The sequence below is a fragment of the Mus pahari genome, chromosome 12 (genome assembly GCF_900095145.1).
Source record: "Mus pahari chromosome 12, PAHARI_EIJ_v1.1, whole genome shotgun sequence".
NCBI classification, from domain to species: domain Eukaryota; kingdom Metazoa; phylum Chordata; class Mammalia; order Rodentia; family Muridae; genus Mus; species Mus pahari.
The window spans coordinates 15,803,334-15,822,221 of record NC_034601.1 but is presented as its reverse complement, the minus strand read 5'-3'; the positions used below and the strand labels follow the sequence as shown (position 1 = coordinate 15,822,221).

General features: G+C 42.9%; 1 protein-coding gene across 1 annotated transcript in view; it reads left to right on the top strand.

The window, feature by feature from the left end:
• Positions 1-1,966: 1,966 nt before the first annotated feature.
• The window catches only part of Parl (presenilin associated rhomboid like), a 23,969-nt gene continuing 7,047 nt past the window's right edge, over positions 1,967-18,888 (top strand). The window contains exons 1-7 of the mRNA XM_021209200.1: positions 1,967-2,123; positions 6,166-6,361; positions 6,774-6,914; positions 10,975-11,023; positions 16,411-16,506; positions 17,322-17,471; positions 18,532-18,602. Coding sequence (XP_021064859.1) covers positions 2,005-2,123; positions 6,166-6,361; positions 6,774-6,914; positions 10,975-11,023; positions 16,411-16,506; positions 17,322-17,471; positions 18,532-18,602 — 822 coding nt within the window. The 5' untranslated portion in view covers positions 1,967-2,004. The remainder of the gene's footprint in view (positions 2,124-6,165; positions 6,362-6,773; positions 6,915-10,974; positions 11,024-16,410; positions 16,507-17,321; positions 17,472-18,531; positions 18,603-18,888) is intronic.

Below are 18,888 nucleotides of genomic sequence, written 5' to 3'. Positions count from 1 at the left end.
TCAGGGATAAGGTGGGTGGTGAAGTCATGCTTAGGCATGAATGGAAGGAGGGAGGGAGAGCAATGCAGCCAATAGCCTAAAATAAGCCAAGGTCTGCAGACTCTGCACAGACCCTGAGGATCAGGCAGCCGGCCTGTGATGTCTGGCAAACCCATGAGAAGGAAAATCAAAACAGAAAGACGGGGTCAGAGGACGAGATAGAGAAGCTACAGGGACGGGGCAGGCCAGAGCTGGCCCGCTAAAATGACACTGGGTAGTAATACAGGAGTGGGAAGTGAGAAGGGGTGGAGGTATATACGATGGACACAGGCTGGCCCACACTGCTTCTGGTCTCAGTTGGCTCAGTCCATCCAACTTTATGTTGGCCCATTTGGCCTAGACTGACTTTGGGAACATGGACAATAAGAAACAATTGTGGCGGGGCATGGTGGCGGATTTCTGAGTTCGAGGCCAGCCTGGTCTACAGAGTGAGTTCCAGGACAGCCAGGGCTACACAGAGAAACCCTGTCTGGAAAAACCAAAAATAACAAAAAAAAAAAAAAAGAAAAAGAAAGAAACAAACAAACAATTGTATTTAATCTGTGAATGAAAACATAGAGTCATACAAAGTGGATATCCCTTAGCAACCACACTCCTCTGCATCCCATATCTAGAAGCTACAAACAATGACTGGGGTCCCCTAAGCATCTCCACTGGTGCTGCCACCCACAGTTCTGCAGTGTGTTCTGACTTGTTTTGAATAAGGGTCACTCCCCATGCTATATATTCTGTACAGGCCATTCTTCATTCTCGAAGCCTGGAAACACTAAGCCCAGACCTTTACCACCAGTAACAGAGGAGTTTTGAAGGGACCCCCACCCCCCACCCTATCATCCTTTTCCCTCTTGAAATAAATGAGATGACAGAGCAGTCCTAGAGGTGCTTCTGATAGACTCCAATCCAATAATATAAACTAAGGGCCACAAAGTTGCAGAGCGAGTTAAAAAGTCTCTTTTACTATAAATGAGGTTTCTTGTGAGTTCTAGAAAATTGCAGATTTATAGTTAAGAAAGGAAACATGCCATGCTTAGGCATTAAACATGATTCCCTGCTACTGTAGCATACTTATTTGAAACATCCCTGTAGAAATGGACCATTGTTCTCCAAGCAAATGTTAATTGTGCTGGGACACTTGGCTCTCCATTGTCTAGAGATCAACCAGACTCAGGTGTAGGAGATCCTTCTCCCTTTCCTTGCTTCTTCAACTTCTCGAGCATGGTCTTTCTAGCCTGGCTCCATGTAACCAGCAGGAGTGAGAACAGAAACACTTGGGGCTCTGTCTTTGGCTATCAAACTGAAGTAATGCATCCATCAAGAAAATGGAACCACCCCAGAAATCTCATGCTGGAAGAAAAAAAAGCCTGAGTTTCTGGGGGCAGCCAGAAACTACAGAAAGATTTGCAACTTGTCAAGACTTGGAGACGGAAGCTGGATCAGGGGTGGGGGGTGGGGTGACGGCTGAAGGGTGATGGGTAAAGGGACACAATTTCCTTATACTGCACACCTCTTGCCTTCTATTTGAACCTTATCTTTATGATGAACGTGGGGAGTCACTGAATCTCTTCCTCCCAGTGTGGTCCCATTGAATAAATCTTTTTCTGCTTTTTCACAATCAGACAGATGGCCAAGCCTGGCGAGTTAAGGTTGCCACTGTACAGGGTCATTTCACTTTTCTGAGACTATAAAGCGCAGCGAAACGGTGTCTTGTGGTTAAATGTGATAACCCGAGAGTGTCAGCGTTACTCAAAGCCTCAAGCTTTCCCCAGCCACTCTCACCAGAAACTTCCAAGCTGGCGCCGGTCTGAGCGGAGGCCGACCGGAACTGATTCGGCCTCCAGGTGGCGCTCTAGGCCGCTCCTCCGCGCTCTGTGGTTTTTTTTTTTTTTTTTTTTCCTCTTCGCTCCGGAAGTGATTTCCAGGCCGGGGTTAGTGAGGTCGGGCCATGGTGGGGCAGAGGTTGGGAAGATGGCGTTGCAAGGTTGGGTACAGCGAAGCTGGCTCTGCCGCCCGGCGTGGGCGCCTCCCTTGGGTGGCGGCTACCGGGAGCTCTCTACGACCCAGGCCCCGCGGCTGCTTGGACGCAGGTAATGGCCGCCGCTTCCAGCTTCCCGGGTTTCCCTGGAGCTGGGGTCGCGCGCATCCTCGGGGGAGGAGGTTGCCGTGTGGGGCTCCCGCTTTCTATTGTTTATGAGGTCTTTGCTAAAGCTGCCTCCTCCCCGCCGAGCTTTAACTTGGTCCTCCTTTCCCTATTGGCGTCTGGGTACCGAGCCCCGAGAGGTGTCTGGCCGAGCCCGGCCCGGTTCTCCAGACCCGCGGTGTCTTTTCCTAGTGATTCCGAGGGACGTGATGGAGTGGAGCGCTAACTTCTGAGCGTTAATTCCACGTCCGGCTCCTATTCTTGAAAGGCCTGTACTGCTGTAGGAAGCACGTGGCCATCCAGGCCGGCCGGATTCTACATGAAGTGTAATAGAAGAGAAATTCCGTAACAGTTGAATTAATTTTGACTTCGAAACCTAATCCGAAGATGTCAGCTTTGCAGCTTCTACCTAATTGATGCCATCATACACATCAAGGGGTCTGAGGGCTTTATAAACGTGTGAGCTAGCCAGAGATAAATAAGATTGAGCGTGGCGAAGGCACCACCTGATCTTAAAATTCACCCGAGGTGGGCACAGGTCTGTAATCTCAACTCTCAGTAGTCTGAATCGGGAGGATGGCCAGTTGGAGCCAAGCTGGGAAAGACTGAATTATAAATAAATAAATAAATAAATAAATAAATAGCACCTGGACTATATGTAGATTCATTTCCCAGGACCCACCCCAAATCGGAATCTTGGAAAGTGGAGAAAGTGGAAGAGACTGAATTATAAATAAATAAATAAATAAATAAATAGCACCTGGACTATATGTAGATTCATTTCCCAGGACCCACCCCAAATCGGAATCTTGGAAAGTGGTGAAAGTGGAAGAACCTGCTCCCCTAGTGAAGCTTATTAACATCTGTGGAAAAGTTGCATACAACGTGGTTCTTCAGCTTGGTGTGGTCAGACTTACTTGTAAGCAGGGTTAGGAGTTCAAGGCTAGCCTGGGCAGCAGAAGACTGTTTGGAAAAAAGAAAAGAAAAAAAAAAAAAGAAAGAAAAAAAGTCTTAAACAGGTGGAACTGAGGAGGTTACTTGGAGATAACTAAAGATTTCCGTGTCCTGTTGATTTGCTGTAATAGTTTGGGGAAAAGGCAGCAAAAGAACTGGACATTTCATTTATGAGGAACCTCTAGTAAAAGCCTGGGCACAGTTTATTGGTAAGGTGCTTGTCTCTAGTAACACCATAGAACTTGTCAAAACAGTTTAGCCTACCTATCATGGTGGCTCAGGCCAGTAATCCCAGCACTTGGGAGGTAGATTAGGAGTAGGAGCCGGACTGTCAGGCCATCATGGATTACTTGAGATCCTGTCTAACCCTCCCCTCAATACATGTGGTATTAAAGATTTATATGGATGAGACTGACATTCTTAATCTTGTGGTTATGGGAGAATGCATTAGGTGAGGATGTGAGCGAGCATGAAGTGGCTTTGCTCTTGTCTCCATGTGTATGAACTTAATAGGGAGTGGGAGTTGCTTTCTTTGTGATCACTAGTCTGTTTTGAGTTGCTGTGGTTCTAAATTAGCATGAAGAATGAGCCAGGCCTTGTGGCTCTAAAGAGGTCCCAACATTTGCATTTTATAAACACTTTATGTGGTGATACAAAGGCTTATACAAACACAAAGTCCCAAGGCACCTGCCAGCCTAAACATGTTTCTACCTTTATAGGAGTTGTAAGATTTTATGATATGGTTGATAAGTTTAGGCTGCTGCACTCACATCCTTCAGTATTCTTCTTCTGGCGAGAGAAATCAATAGTACTGGGTTACAAATTTAGTTCTGTATAATGAATGCAATCTCATGATGATCATTTGGTTTAGTTCAAAGTGAACTTATCACTTTATTTATTAGACCTACTTCTGCTACTTTAAACTCTTCCTGGGCTTTGTGATTCTTAGCTCAGCACTCAAGATTCTCTGCTCTTACAGAGGACCCGGGTTTGATGCCCAGTTTCCACATGGTTGCTTACAATTGTCTGGAACTCCAGTTCCCGGGGCTAAAACACTCTTCAGGCCTCTGCTGGCACCAGGCACACATGTAGTGCACAAACATACATATAGGCAAAACCTCCATGTACATAAAATTAAAAGCTTTTGGGGCTGGAGATGTGGCTCAGTGGTTAAGAGCACCCAGTACTCTTCTAGAGGACCTAGGTTCAATACCTAGCACTCAGATGATGGTTCACAATTGCCTGTAATTCCAGGCCTAGAAATCTTTTACCCTCTTTTGGCCTCCAAGGCATCAGACACATGAGTTGCACAGACATACATGCAGACAAAACATCCATACATATAAGTAATTGAATTTTAAAAAAGAATAAAGCTTTAAAAAAGAAAAAATAATACTTAGGAATGCATTTGGCTATAAAACTGATGATTAGATAAATGGGAATTATTTTTTCTAAGATGTTTTGAGGGAAGAAGCAACTGCTGTCTTTGTACTGTACTCCAAAATGTCAGGACTTAAGTGTAAATTCCTTGACCTTTATCTTGGCTTTAAATATTTAGCTTTAGATATTACATCCTATTCAAGCCAGAAAGATAGAGGGGTGTGTCTGTGTGTGTCTGAGTGAGACAGGGTGGGGGTGGGGGGTGGGAGTGGGGGTGGGGGAGAAACAGGCTGGTGATATGAGATATCACCATACAGAAGGCTAGAAAACAAGGATATTTCTTTCCTAGCCACTAAGAAAAAGTAGACAAGGGGAAAAGATTAATAGCATTTGGATTGACTGTTCAATGCTGTTTGCTTATCAGACTGATGATGTCATTGACGGGAGTTCAGCACTATTTACAGCAGCCTTAGCATTGATTGAATAAGTGGATCATCTTCTGAAACCAAGCTGTTAAACGTAATCCAGACGCGAAGGAAGGGATTAAATTAGAAAGGGAACCTTTTTTGTTTATTTATTTTGAGACAGAGTCTTACCAAGGTCAGTCTAACCTCAAACTTGATAGTGTCCTGCTTCTTTCCTTCTCTTGAGTGCTGGGGTGTATGCTACCATACCTGGTTTGTGCTGCGCTGGGATTGAGCCCAGGGCTGCCTGCATTTAGTCCAGATTTAGTCTACTGACTTAAATCTCATTTCCCTCTCCTTATTTTTCTCTTTTTCTTCTTTTTTGAGACAGGACCTTCCCATGTAGCCTGGGCTCACTATTTTAGCCTCCTGTTTAGGGTGTAATGAAAATATTACAAAGGGAAAGTGTACTTCAAGAACTTGCATGGATTGAGTTTTCCGTAGATAAAGGAATTAGAGCCTTTGAGAGTGTGTCTACTAATTAAGGAGTTCAGGAATAGAAGCATCAGAGTAAAAGGTCAGATTGAAGAGTGGAGCACTCAGACTCACAGAGGTGGGATGGGGGCTGTGATCCATACTGCCAAATGATTTGAGAAGGCCAAGCTATAAGGGCTCAAACAACAAGATCCCTTTTGAAGACTTCCTTAAAACTGAAATAAGGGGAGAAATCCATCACTTTATAACTATCAATACTAATCAAAGGAAATAGGGTTGCAAGGACAACACATTTAAATGTTTCTTTTGGAAGCTGGTCAAAATTCAGACAAAAGGTTATTTTATTGTTACTGAAGCTGTCAGTGCATGGATGCTTTAGGTAGAAGGAGAGACCTTCACAGTCTGGAATGTTGGTTTGAGTGCGCACACAATAAATAGAAACAAAAAGAAACAGTTTACTATTTATGTAGTCTTTTTCTGAGACAGCAGAACCCCTGTGGAGAAGCAAGGAATTCTTTTTCTGATTGATAGAAAGTCATGGCCCAGAGGAGCACTCTGTGGTCTATTGTAGTTTGGGTCTCGTTCTTCCCAGGAAGGTTAAGGATACCCTCTTGAGATTAGGAGTCTTGGCTCTTGCTGGAGAGTAGATCTTGTGACTTGGTGATGACTCTGCACTTGTGACCAAGTGTAGGTTCCTAGGGTCTATTGTGTGGAAGATGCACTGTTTCTAATCAGATGCTTCCATAACCTCCACAGGTTTAACTTGTTTCTTCAGCAAAAATGTGGATTTAGAAAAGCACCCAGGAAGGTTGAACCTCGAAGATCAGACACAGGGTCAAGTGGAGAAGCATATAAGAGAAGTGCCTTGATCCCACCTCTGGAAGAAACAGTTTTTTACCCTTCTCCCTATCCTATAAGAACTCTCGTGAAGCCCTTTTTCTTCACCATTGGGGTAAGAGCTCAGGCCATTGCTTGAGCTAGCACTCATATTTCCATAGCTTGTTGCTAGCACTGCAGTCAAGTAATGCCCAGGCAGGTTCTGGTGGGGAAGGAGAGGGTGGGGCTCAGTGGGACTTGGAAGCTGGCTGCGTGAGTTCAGATTATAGAATAAATTGAATAATTGCTTTCAGAATTTGGCTCTGTTGCTTCAGTTCTGTGGACGGTGTTTATGGACTTCCTTTTTCATAGAGCATTTCAAGTGGTACTAAATTGATATTTTTTGTTTTCTCTGGAATTTCTTGATGGAAACAGGCCTCTGAATGCTTAACGTTATAATAAAGCAATACAGTAGGTTTTACCATGCTAGGTGAAATATTATCTGTGAAATGTATTTCCCTTTCAAATTATTTAAATATTTTCTCTAGTTCACAGGCTGTGCATTTGGGTCAGCTGCTATTTGGCAGTATGAATCACTGAAATCCAGGGTTCAGAGTTATTTTGATGGCATAAAAGCTGACTGGTTGGATAGCATACGGCCACAAAAGGAAGGAAACCTCAGAAAGGAGGTAAGAATAAACCCTGCTTCCTTTATCCTCTAACCACAAAAGTCTGATTAATTAGAAAACAGTCTTTTTTACTTATTTTTCAACTTTTATTATGTATGTTGGAGAAAGTGAGGGCGGAGTGAGTACCATTGCATTCACATGGAGGTCAGAGAACTTTTTTATTGTAAATACAGAGTCTCATTCTGTAGTCTGACTGGCCTGGAACTCAGAGATCCACCCACCTCTGCCTCTCAAGTGCTGTAAATAAAGGCATTGCCACCATGCCCAGCTGAAGAGCAGATTGTTATAGTGGGTTCTGGGGGTCGCCTGGCTTACACAGCAAGTGTCTCACTGAGGTCTAGTCTTAGAAAGAGTCCTTACTTAGTGGCAGCATTCCATCCATAGATGTGAAGTTGATGACATCCTTCTTTTGTGACCTGTAAGCACAATGGGCATTTACAATGCATGTTTGGCAGTGCTGTATGGACACCATTAGAGTTTTGTCCTTCTACCCACATGTGTCAGAGTTACCATAGTGAGCTGTTTAAAAAGGTTTGGGGAACTTTCTAGATCTATGATAGGAGCCAGTGTTCACTTTCTTCACCTTGCTGAGTTAGTTTAGAATAGGATCACAGGGATTAAAAGATTCTCTCTCTCTCTCTCTCTCTCTCTCTCTCTCTCTCTCTCTCTCTCTCTCTCTCTCTGTGTGTGTGTGTGTGTGTGTGTCTGTATGTCTGTATGGTTATGCACACCTGTGGACCTTATAGACAGCCATCAAATAGACTGCCCAGTGACACAGAGTTTATGAACTGGCAAATTCCTATTGCACTATGTTCTAACTGTTCAGGATACAATGTGAGAAAGAGATGCAAATTCATAGCTTAAAGTTGCATTTACTTTGTCTAAAAACTGATGGCCTTCTTTTCTCTTAACTGAGTTCTTAAAAACATTCTAGATACACAATGTTTTCACATTAATACATACTGAATACTGAGGCCACCAGTTAACATACAAATTATTTTTTTCAGTGTATGTAGTTGTTTTGCCTGCATGTGTATCTGTGCACCATATATATGTGGTGCCCTCAGAGGCCAGAGAAAGGTATTGGATTATCTGGAGCTTGAGTTGCAGGTGATTATGACCCACTCTGTAGATGCTGGGAGCTGAAACCTGGTCCTCGGAAAGAGCAGTGCTTCTTAATGCTGAGCCATCTCTCCAACTCCCAAAAGATTTCTTTTTATTTATGTGTGATGTCACATATTTGCAGGTGCCCGAGGAAGCTCGAGGAGGGCATTGCCCCTCTGGAGCTGGAGTTACAGAGGGTTGTGAGCACACCTGACATGAGTGCTGGGAACTGGGTGCAAGCCCAGCAAGTTACTTTACTGCTGAGCCGCGTCTCAGTCTTTAGAATGCTGACAGGGTTATAAGTGATTTTATATAAAACCTTAATCCAAAAGTAGTTTTCTTTTTAAGTAATAGTTAAGTAAATGGTAGGCTATGGAAATTAAAATCTATGTCCATTAAAGAAAATCAAGCAATTATGAGTACAGTATGGAAGATGGTGTCCTAGCTTGGCAAGGTGGCATGGGCCTTTGTCCCTGCTACCTGGAGATTTCTGAGTCCAGAAATTTGAGGAAAGCCTTAACAACAGCAAGCTCTTAGTTAATATAACAAAAAGCAGGTTCTTAGAAACCAATTTGTACCACTGTACATACAGTGCTGAGAACTCACAGTGACAGTTGCAGAAGTGGGATCTCATACATACTAATGTCATTGCTTGTTAGTCTTGAGTGCTGTTCCAAATGAAAGTCAGGTTCAATTTCATAATTGGAATTGTTTTTGAGACCTTGACTTTGTGGTGCGGACAAGGATGACCTTTAACTTCTAATCCTCCTGCCTCCACTTCCCAAGAGCTGGGTTTACAGGTGTGAACTAGCACACTGGTTTCCTCGTGTTGGATGGAACCTGGGATTGTGTGTGTCGGGCACATCAGCAGGCCTAGATGAGTTTTTACTTTTAACCATCTTAAGCCTGGGAAACTTGAGACGGAGACATGGAGAGGGCAGTCTAATGAAGCCCATTATTGTGCACCCTGAGCAGTTCCAGCTCTATTTTTCTTATCTCTTCTCTGCCCTTACAAGATTATTGCAAACAAGCCATAGACATGTCTGATCCCTAAATATTTCAAAGTGCATTCTGAAAATGTAAGATCTGGACTGAGTAATATTACTGCATTTAAAACATGGCTCCAGGTGCAGTGGCAGAGTCAGGCAATCTGTGAGTTACAGGACAGCTAGGGCTCTACAGTGATACTCCCTTCCACTCTCACATCCCCGCCCCCACCCCTGCCCCCCAAAAAAAGAAAGGCAAGAAAAAGGAAAAGGTGGCAATTTAGTGAAAAGTATAATTAGAGTTTTATATTTGAAGATTTATTTTATTTTATGTGTATGTATCATATGCATGTCTGACACCCACAGAAGTCAGAATAGGTCACTGGATCCCCTTGAACCCAAGTTGCAGATGGTTGTGAGCCACCACATGAGTTGTGGGAATTGAACCCAGGTACTCTGTAAGAGCGGCCAGTGCTGCTGACCGCTAAGCACCTTCCCAGCCTCTTCTCTGTGTTTTGAGATGAGTTTTGCCATGTTGCTTAGGTCTTCCACCAGCTCCTGGGCTCAAGCATTTCTCTTGCCTTAGCCTTTGAATGGCTGGGCCTTCAGTATGCCTAGTGCTCTAGTTGTAAATGTTTCTGGTTTTTTGTTTTTGTTTGTTTTAAGATACGTATCTTTATGTTAAGGTACATATCTTGTGGGTATGTGTATGAGCACACATGAGAATATGAGTGTATGCTCACATGTATGTGTGGCAGAGGACAGAAGTAGGTGTTAGATCGCTTGGAACTTGTTATAAAGGTCTTGGGATCTGAACTCCAGTTTTCATAGTTGTGAAGCAAGTGCTCTTAGCCCCTGAGCCATCTCTCTAGCTCTCTTGCTAGAATCTTTTATTATTATTTTTAAATTAAATTTTGTTTTGTTTTAGATAGGGTCCCTCTGTGTAGTCAAGGTTGTCCTGCAACTTGCTATGTAGACCACACTAACCTGAAACTCTCTGAGACCTTCTTGAATCTGCTTCCTTCATGCTGGGACTAAAGCCTTGTGCTACCACACCCTGTTCTTAGAATTTTAAACTCAGTAGACTACCACTTGGTACCTGCTACATCTTGTAGTGGGACAATTGTGCTTCACTGTTGGTCTCATGACAACACTGCTGCCCATCCTTTATTGTCTCATTCTAACAGAATCTGGGGTTTAGAAACAAGTGTCTGAGCTGTGGTTCTGTGGAGAGTGTCTGAGTATGAAGCATGCTTTTTAGCAATAGAGACACCAGTGCAGACCTAAGCATGTCTACGTGAGTGCAGCACAGAGCCCCAGCTGTCTGAGGACAGCAGGCAGTATACTCTTGATCCCAATCATTACATCTTTGCAGTTTCATGTCTTTCAATACATTCTATCATTCAATTCTCACTTTTCTGGTGAGCAGGATATTCTCTCTACTGCGTCTGTTTTTTGGCCTTTTTGAGTATTTAGCTCCTTTTCTCTGTAGTTACTCATTTATATACATACTCATCACTAGGAAATTAAGCCTTTTCAGTAGAAGTAATGTTAAACTGAAAATTAGGTGTGAACCAAAAGGGGGATAATGACAACTAGATGCAAATAGTTACTGAGCAAGGACAGCGAACTTTCTGAAATTAGTAAAAGATCATGGTGCTCAGGGGACACGAAATTAACATTGTTAAGAAGTTTCCAGCCCCTCAGGTTAAAACTGAGAAACAAGTGCTGTGCTGTGGCAGAAGGCATCATAGTGGCTGATAAATCTGGGTTGATAGGTTCTTGGTCACAGCCACAATTACTTTAAAGAATTCTGAAGATTATATAATACAAGAAAAATATTTTGTTAGATAATTCTTTTTTTATAGAGATAATTCTTATTATTAAATAGTTTCAGTCCTTAAAAAAGACAAGCTTCCCCTGAGTGACTATTTCACATAGAGTCATATGCAATTTTCCTTCTGTTTTAGATTAACAAGTGGTGGAATAGCCTAAGTGATGGCCAGCGGACTGTGACAGGTTTGTGTTAGCTTACACGTTTTAGCCATTCAAGGGAAGAGAAATCAAACCAAAAGGTACAGTATGTCACTGGCAATGGCTTTCATACCGTGCGTACTGGTGGCTTAGAAGAGAGGGAATCTTTGTACCTACATGCTTAGAAGATAATGTGGAGCTGGGCACAATGGCTCACATCTATATAGGAGCCGGAAGAGTTTTAAGGCCAGTCTGTGTTATAGCAAGGCAAAGCAAAGGTCTAAGAAAACAACAAAAAAGGAGTGTGGCATAAATGTTTCGAGATGTCTTGGATCAGTTTTCTAGTTTACATAGAACACATTATTGACCAAATAAACAGTTCCTGGGCCATTGATATTTATCCCGTTTAAGAAGATGAAGGGATGCTGGGATACAGTTTAGTTTGGCAGAGCACTTGCCTAGCAAGGCCCTGGGTCCAACTGCAGCACTGCACAGACTTGGCAAAGTGTCATGTATGTACCTGTAGTTCTAGCACTTGGGAGGCAGAGGCACTGGATCAGAAGTTTAGTGGTACATAACAAGTTTGAAGCCAGCCTGGAATACAGAAGACTAAACAAGCGAAAGGAGACATTCCTCAAGTGTGCCCGCCCCAGGGTCTCTGTACTCTCCACGCTGGGTGCGGGGCATTTGTCTCTGTTTTGTAGATGAGGAGACTGGCTTCCAGAGACAGAACTTTTCTCTCCCTTTTTATTGTTTGAGAATTTTATTCATGTGTATAATGTGTGAAAAAGAACCTTTTGAAGTCAAACTGCTAGTAGAATAGAGGTGAGTTTTAACCCGTCCACGTTACTGCCTAGCAAACCATGTTCAGAAGGTTCCCTTAAATGTGACTGTGAGTCAAGTAGTCCATGCCATGTGGTGATTTTACTTTGTTCTTTTTTTTCCTTCCCCAATTTGAGGGGCAGAGAGACAGAATCTGTAGCCCAGGCCGTCCTGGAACTGAGATCTGCTTGCCCCTGCCTCCTGAGGGCTGGGACTAAAGGTGTGCAAAGACAGATCTGAGTTCTCAAAGCAACAGTTTCATAGTATTTGATGGACTTAAAAACTCAAGGAAGCCGTGTGGTGGTGGCGCAGGTCTTTAATCCCAGCACTCAGGAGGCAGAGGCAGGCAGATTTCTGAGTTCGAGGCCAGCCTGGTCTACAGAGTGAGTTCCAGGACAGCCAGGGCTATACAGAGAAATCCTGTCTTGAAAAAAACAAAACAAAACAAACAAACAAACAAAAGACTCAGGAAATGGATTTGGAAGCTCTGTACAGTAGGTCACATGAATAGTAAGCATGATTTCTAGAGAGTAGCCAGACGGTACTTACTCTCAAACAGGGCAGACTTACTGATACACTGCTTCCTTTAACTTCTTTGGTAGATAAAGGGTGGGATTTTTTAAATTGGACCACTTCTCCTATATGTAGGCTTAACTGTTCCTTACATTTTAGAACCGGATGTAGTCTAGAAGCTTATGATTGACATTGCTTTCCTTAGAAAGTGCTTTTATTCTTTTGAATTCATTGCCAATTTTTCATAACACCTACTTACTGCCTTGAGGGCAAATGTAAGCACTAATTAACACTCATAATTCTACTTTTTCATGTTTTTTATTTTATCCTTACACTTTCTCAGCATGAGGATTACAGATGTGTACTGTCACATCTGGTTTTTTATGTGGGTGTTAGTGATCTGAATTCAGTCCTTTGCTACACAAGCAGTTTACAACTAAGCAATCCCCTCTACCCCCTTAAATGAGTCATTTGTCATGAAGAATATTGCAGTATAGAAAGTAATTATAACATACTCAGCACGACCTGAGTGTCAAGCACTTTGAATGACATAAATGGGATGGTCACCAGATAAATGGATTAGCTACAAGATTTTGGAAAAACTGAGGAAGTGGTCTTTGAGCTGTCTGATATCACCCAATACTTACTTACTAGTGTTTCTCGCTTTACAACATTTGGAATGTAAATCAGTTAACTTTGTACCCAGAATTAAAAAATACATATATTTATTTTATGCGTATGTGTGAGCACTATGTGTGTGCAAAAGCTCTTGTATGTAGGTCAGAAGAGGGCAGTTACAGGCAGTTATGAGCCACCATGTGAGTGCCAGGAACCAAACCCAGAGCTTATAGATTTACTTTCTTTCCTGGGATTATTAATGTTCTGATGATTTTTAAGCTGTCTGAGACCTTTGGCCTGTGTTACTGACACACACAGGAGCAGAAACACAGAAGCACCAGTACACTGAAGGTTATGACTGAAGGCAGGCTCTGGGGTTGGCAGGGTGTCAGATAAGGCAAGTCTACACAGTGGGTCGTTCGCAAAGTATTTGCCTTCTGAATCCAGAGAAGTTTATCTATGCTGCTTTAATTCTAGATGTAGACAGGAGCGATGTCAAGGAACCTGCAATATGTCCCATGTCTAAAGGTAGAGAGTCTGTGTTGGAGAAGGACTTGTCTCAGGCTGTTCTTGAAAAGTCACTTTTTAAGGGTAGGGTAGAAAGGAAACTCCTTTTACATTTTTTCTTTGCTTTGGAACCTTATCATTGGTGTTATTATTTTAAATAGGGTCTTATGATACAGCGTAGGCTGCCTGGAACTTGTGGCTGTTGTCCTTCACCTGACTCCCAAGAGCTGGGATTGTGTGTGAAGTACCATACCTCTTTGGAAGTTTTCTTGGTCTTATTCAGAAATATTTCCCTAGACTTCAAGTTGCTTAGGGAAAAAAGTGTGCGTATATGTATATGTGTGTGTGTGTATATATATATATATACACACACACACACACATATGGGGTGGAGGAGAAACAGGTTGACGTCAAACCTCTTGCTCAGTTGTTCTCCACCTGAAGACAGGTTCTCTTACTGGAGATCACTATCCTGCCTTCTGTCTCCATCTATCCATGAGGGATCATAGGTGCACACCACTTTCTTATGCTGTTTTCTTTTAAACGTGGTTCTAAGGCTTTGACTCAGGTCCTCATGCTGTACTTTACTAGATAGCAAGTACTTTACTGACTGAGCCATCTCTGGGCCCAGGGAAAAGGCATTATGTACCCTTTTGGTGTTTGTGAGGTAATGGAGAAGCCTAAAGCAGGATTCTTCCATTAGCCTTGACACTGCTGCTTTCTCATTTTGGCCGCTTTCTCATTCTGCTCAGACTTTACAGCCTGTTTTAAGGGACCCTAAACTAGCCCCAAGAAGAGTATTTGTCCTGGCTTTCCAGGGAGCCTGATAGACTTTTCCAGGTGGTGTTGTTTGAGTGTGAAATATCACTCAAGGACTTCTGTGTTTGGTCCCAAGCAGGTGCTGCTGCTCTTTAGGGAGGTTATGGAACCTTTAGGAGGAGCCTTGATGGAGGAAGTCATCACTTGCGGTAGGCTTTGCCTCCCTGTTTTGGGTTTGTCCACTAGTGTTTTTCTATGTTCTCATCTTAATTTAACACTTTTCTCCATCTCAGTTGTGGGGTGGAAGACAGATTTCTCTACGTTTCCTCTTGAGTCCTCTATCACTTTGCCACTATGTGAGATCAGTGACTCCTGAACCTGCCTTCTTGCTAAACCTGAATTCAATCATTTGGCTGCTGTAGACATTCATATTTGTCTCTAACTGGATTGTTGGAGTGGAGTTAGTTGTCAGCTCCTTCAGGTAGGATGTACTGGGTAGATAAGACCACCCCCAGAATGAGATCCCGTGCTTAGCTGCTGAAGTGGGATTGTAAATCTTAAGTATAGGGAAAAAAGCAAGATAGACTAAAGGTCTCTAAATCAGTTCATGCCTTTTTTTGTTTTGTTTTTCAAGACAGGGTTTCTCTTTGTAGAACAGGCTGGCCTGGAACTCAAGAGATCCGTCTGCTTCTGCCTTCCAAGTTCTGGGATTAAATAAGGTTTAGTCCATATATCTTTAATTCACTATTTAGAAGTATAAATTTTTTTTTTAAAGATTTATCTATTTATTATATGTAAGTACACTGTAGTTGTCTTCAGACACTCCAGAAAAGGGAGTCAGATCTCGTTAAGGGTGGTTGTGAGTCACCATGTGGTTGCTGGGATTTGAACTCTGCACCTTTGGAAGAGCAGTCAGGTGCTCTTACCTGCTGAGCCATCTCACCAGCCCCCAGAAGTATAAAATTTAGTGTTTTTACTATACATAAAAGGTTATAGATCAGGTTGGGTATAGTGACCCTGTCCCCTAAGTTTATGGATCCATTGGATCCTAAAATAGGAAGACCCACTCTGATTGTGCGCATCACCATCTTGTAAGCTCAGGTCCTGAACTGGAAAAAAAAGGGGGGGGGGGGAGAAGGCAAGCAAGTCGAGTCTAGGACACATCTCTTTATGTTTCTGCTTGTAGGTGCTATGTGACCAGCCACCTCACTGCCACCATGTCTTCCCTGCCATAATAGACTTTGAGTCACAATAAACCCAACCTCCCTTAGGTTGCTTTCTGACTAGTTTTCTTGTCACATCTTGGTTTTGATACCAAGAGTAGTACTGGTTGGTTGGAATGAACTGGAAAATGTTCTTTGGGGCGGGGCAGAGTTTTGAGAAGAGGATCTTCAAAGACATTTTATTGTTTTGCTTTGTCTTATTTGAGACAGTTTCATGTTCTCGAGGCTGGCCTACAATTCACTCTGTTTATTGGGATGAGCTTGTATTCCCGATCCTCCTGCCTCTGTTTCTGGGTTGGCTATTATCAAACAATAATTATGGATCTGATTATTTACTGAGAAGAGTAAACTGTTCAGAAGGAGGGCAATTCTGATCTGGGTGAGGAAAGTTCTCAAGATGGGGAGGTGACTCAGTGTGTAAAGATGCTAGCCTCAGTACAGTGGTGTGGCACACACCCTTACTCCCAGCGCTCAGGCAGAGGCAGACTGGTTGACAGAGCAAGTTCCAGGACAGAGGAACCCTGTCTCAAAACAGCAAAAAAGAAAGATGTAGCCTCCCAATCCTTAGTTCAATCCCAGAAACCATGGGAAAAACTGGCAAATGGCTGGATGCAGTAGCACTCCCATAGCAAGATGGAGGTGGAGGCAGGACAATTGCCTGAAGCTTGCAGGCCGGCCAGCCTAGAGCACACAGTCCAACAGCAATAGCAAGGAAGGCAAGAATGACTCCGACAGTTGTGTATGTGGCACCATAAGTAACTAACCTTTAAAAAGGAAGCCAGCTCTTAGAGAGTGTATGCAACTGTCCACAAATCCTCCGACTTCCTGCTAGGTGGCAGTTTGGACAGATGAGAACACTGCTATGCTAGCATTGCTTCCCCCATCCTCTATCCCTTCCAGATATGTAGTGCGTTCGTGTAACTGTGGCAGGAGCAGGTCAGGTGGACTTGACGTCCGTGCCTCTTAGTGTCCTTCAATTGTGTTTTGTAGGCATCATAGCTGCAAATGCCCTCGTATTCTGCTTGTGGAGGGTGCCGTCCCTGCAGCGGACCATGATCAGATACTTCACATCCAACCCAGCATCACGTGAGTCTGAGACACAAATAATGTGAAAAATATGCTTTGTGTTAGTTAGAATGCTACAAAAGGGAGTTATTTGTCGGTAATTATGAACAGAGTGCAGAGGGGAAGCCTGCAAGGACAAGAACCTTGTCTCTCCTCTGTTGCAATCCCCAGATGCCTGAAAGGTACTTTACACATACATAGTAGAGGTTTTTCTTTTTTAACAAATTAAGGTCTGGGCGGGGCGTGGTGATGTAACCTTTTCTCGGTACTTGGGAAACTGTGAGGCCAGCCTGTTCTACATAGAGCATTCCAGGACAGATGGGGCCAGCCTGGTCTACATAGAGCATTCCAGGACAGATGGCTCAGCAAGCAAGAACATCGGCTGCTTTTCCAGAGGATCCAGGTTCATTCCCAGCAGCACACGGTGGCCCATAGCTGCCTACCTCAGTTCTGGGCTATCCATTGCCCTCTTTGGCCTCCTTGAGTACCAGGCAAACTCAGACATACAAGCAGGCAAGCAAAGCACCCATTAAATTAAAAAAAATTTTTTTAAGTTCAGATCTATAATCTATAATCACTGTAAGCCTGTGTTTTGAGGAGAGTATTACATGTAATTTTGTGTCTGTAATTGAAATAATTAGCTACTTACTAAGTAGAAACATTTGTTAAGGTGGTTTTTTATTCTTTGAAATACGCTCTGTTAAGCCATCTTATTTAAGCTTTAACCAACCGTTTTGGATTTGTATGTTCGATTTAATAACAATAATCAGACAAGTTTAAAACAAAGCGTAATGACCGTGTGTTGCATGTTTACCAGGTATTTTCTTCTCTTGTAGAGGTTCTTTGTTCTCCAATGTTGCTGTCAACGTTCAGTCATTTCTCCTTATTCCACATGGCAGCAAATATGTATGTTTTGTGGAGCTTCTCATCCAGCATAGTGAACATTCTGGGTCAGGAGCAGTTTGTGGCAGTGTACCTGTCTGCAGGTAATAGCTTTACCCTGAGAATGGAGGAAGTATAGGACTCACTTCTCTGCAGAACAGATGAGGATTGACCGTAGTAGAAGTCTGTATACAGCTGTACACAGCACATCCTCAGGATGAACTTGTTTATCAAGTTGTGTGTAGAGAAGAGCAGCACAGATAAATGGAATTGTTCCTTCTCTGTTTCACATCTGATAGATTCCCACTCAGTACTTGGGTATGCTTTGTTTTAAATTAGCAAAGGAGAGATTCCAGAATAGAGTACTGTTTAAACAACATTTTAATCTCACTGGACCTTGGCTTTTTTAGTTCAGACAAACCAATTTATAGATTGATGGTTTCCAGACTTCCCAGCTATCTTAGCCATCTGGCTCATTTCTCCAGTGTGCTCAGTTGATAGAAAGCTGGAGATGAACTGTTAGAGTGAGTGCTAAAGATACAGCTTCATGGAGTGAAGCCCTTACCTATCACACACAAGATTTTGGGTTGGATCCCTAGCACCAAAAAACTAGTTCTAATGACATGGAAGCTAACAGGTCCTCATGGGCCCCTGATGTCTGGAGTTAGCCCAGCTTGTTGTGAGGTAGCTGATAAATGTGGGCACTGGCTGTTGTGATTAGGAGAATGGTAACTGAAGGTAAAGTGAATACCCAGAGTCACTCAGTGTAACGAGGGTGGGGTCTTGGAGAGGGCACAGCATCCAGGACATTGCACTGTAAATCAGCTGAAGGGCTAATAGGGCCGATACCCTTAGATTGATCCCAGTGAAACCTTACACTATTGCTAAGCATAGCCTATAAGCTGAATGAACACTCAGGAGGCTGAGGCAGGAGGTGAGCAAGCCTGAGGTACAAAGTAAGACGCTAGCTAAAGAAGAGAAGCAAACCAGATACTATTAAATTGTGTGGAGTGGGGACTAAAATACAGAAACTTGGGTCTGGGGTACAGTACAATAGAAAAGGGCTGGCCTAGTGCACATAAGGCCTTAGGCTCAACCCCTAGTACATCTAAAAGGGGGAAAACTTTTTATACTTAAATTGTTGAAATGTGGCTTATTTCATAGGTGTTATTTCCAATTTTGTCAGTTATGTGTGTAAAGTTGCCACAGGAAGATACGGACCTTCACTTGGTGCAGTAAGTATTTCTAATGTAAATATTTTCTGATTTAATTTTAAATTTCATTGTGATTGCTTATGCTTATAAGACAGTTTCAAATGAATACAGATTCCATATACTCTCATTCTGTTGTTACCTGTGTCTTATAGAGTCAGTGCAACAGTAAACTTACACATTTGTAACGCTGAATATTTTAGACGTTTTATTTTACGATTGTTGGTGTGCATGCATGTGTAGGTGCTCCATGGTGTGTGTGTGTGTGTGTGTGTGTGTGTGTGTGTGTGTGTGTGTGTGTGTGTGTGTG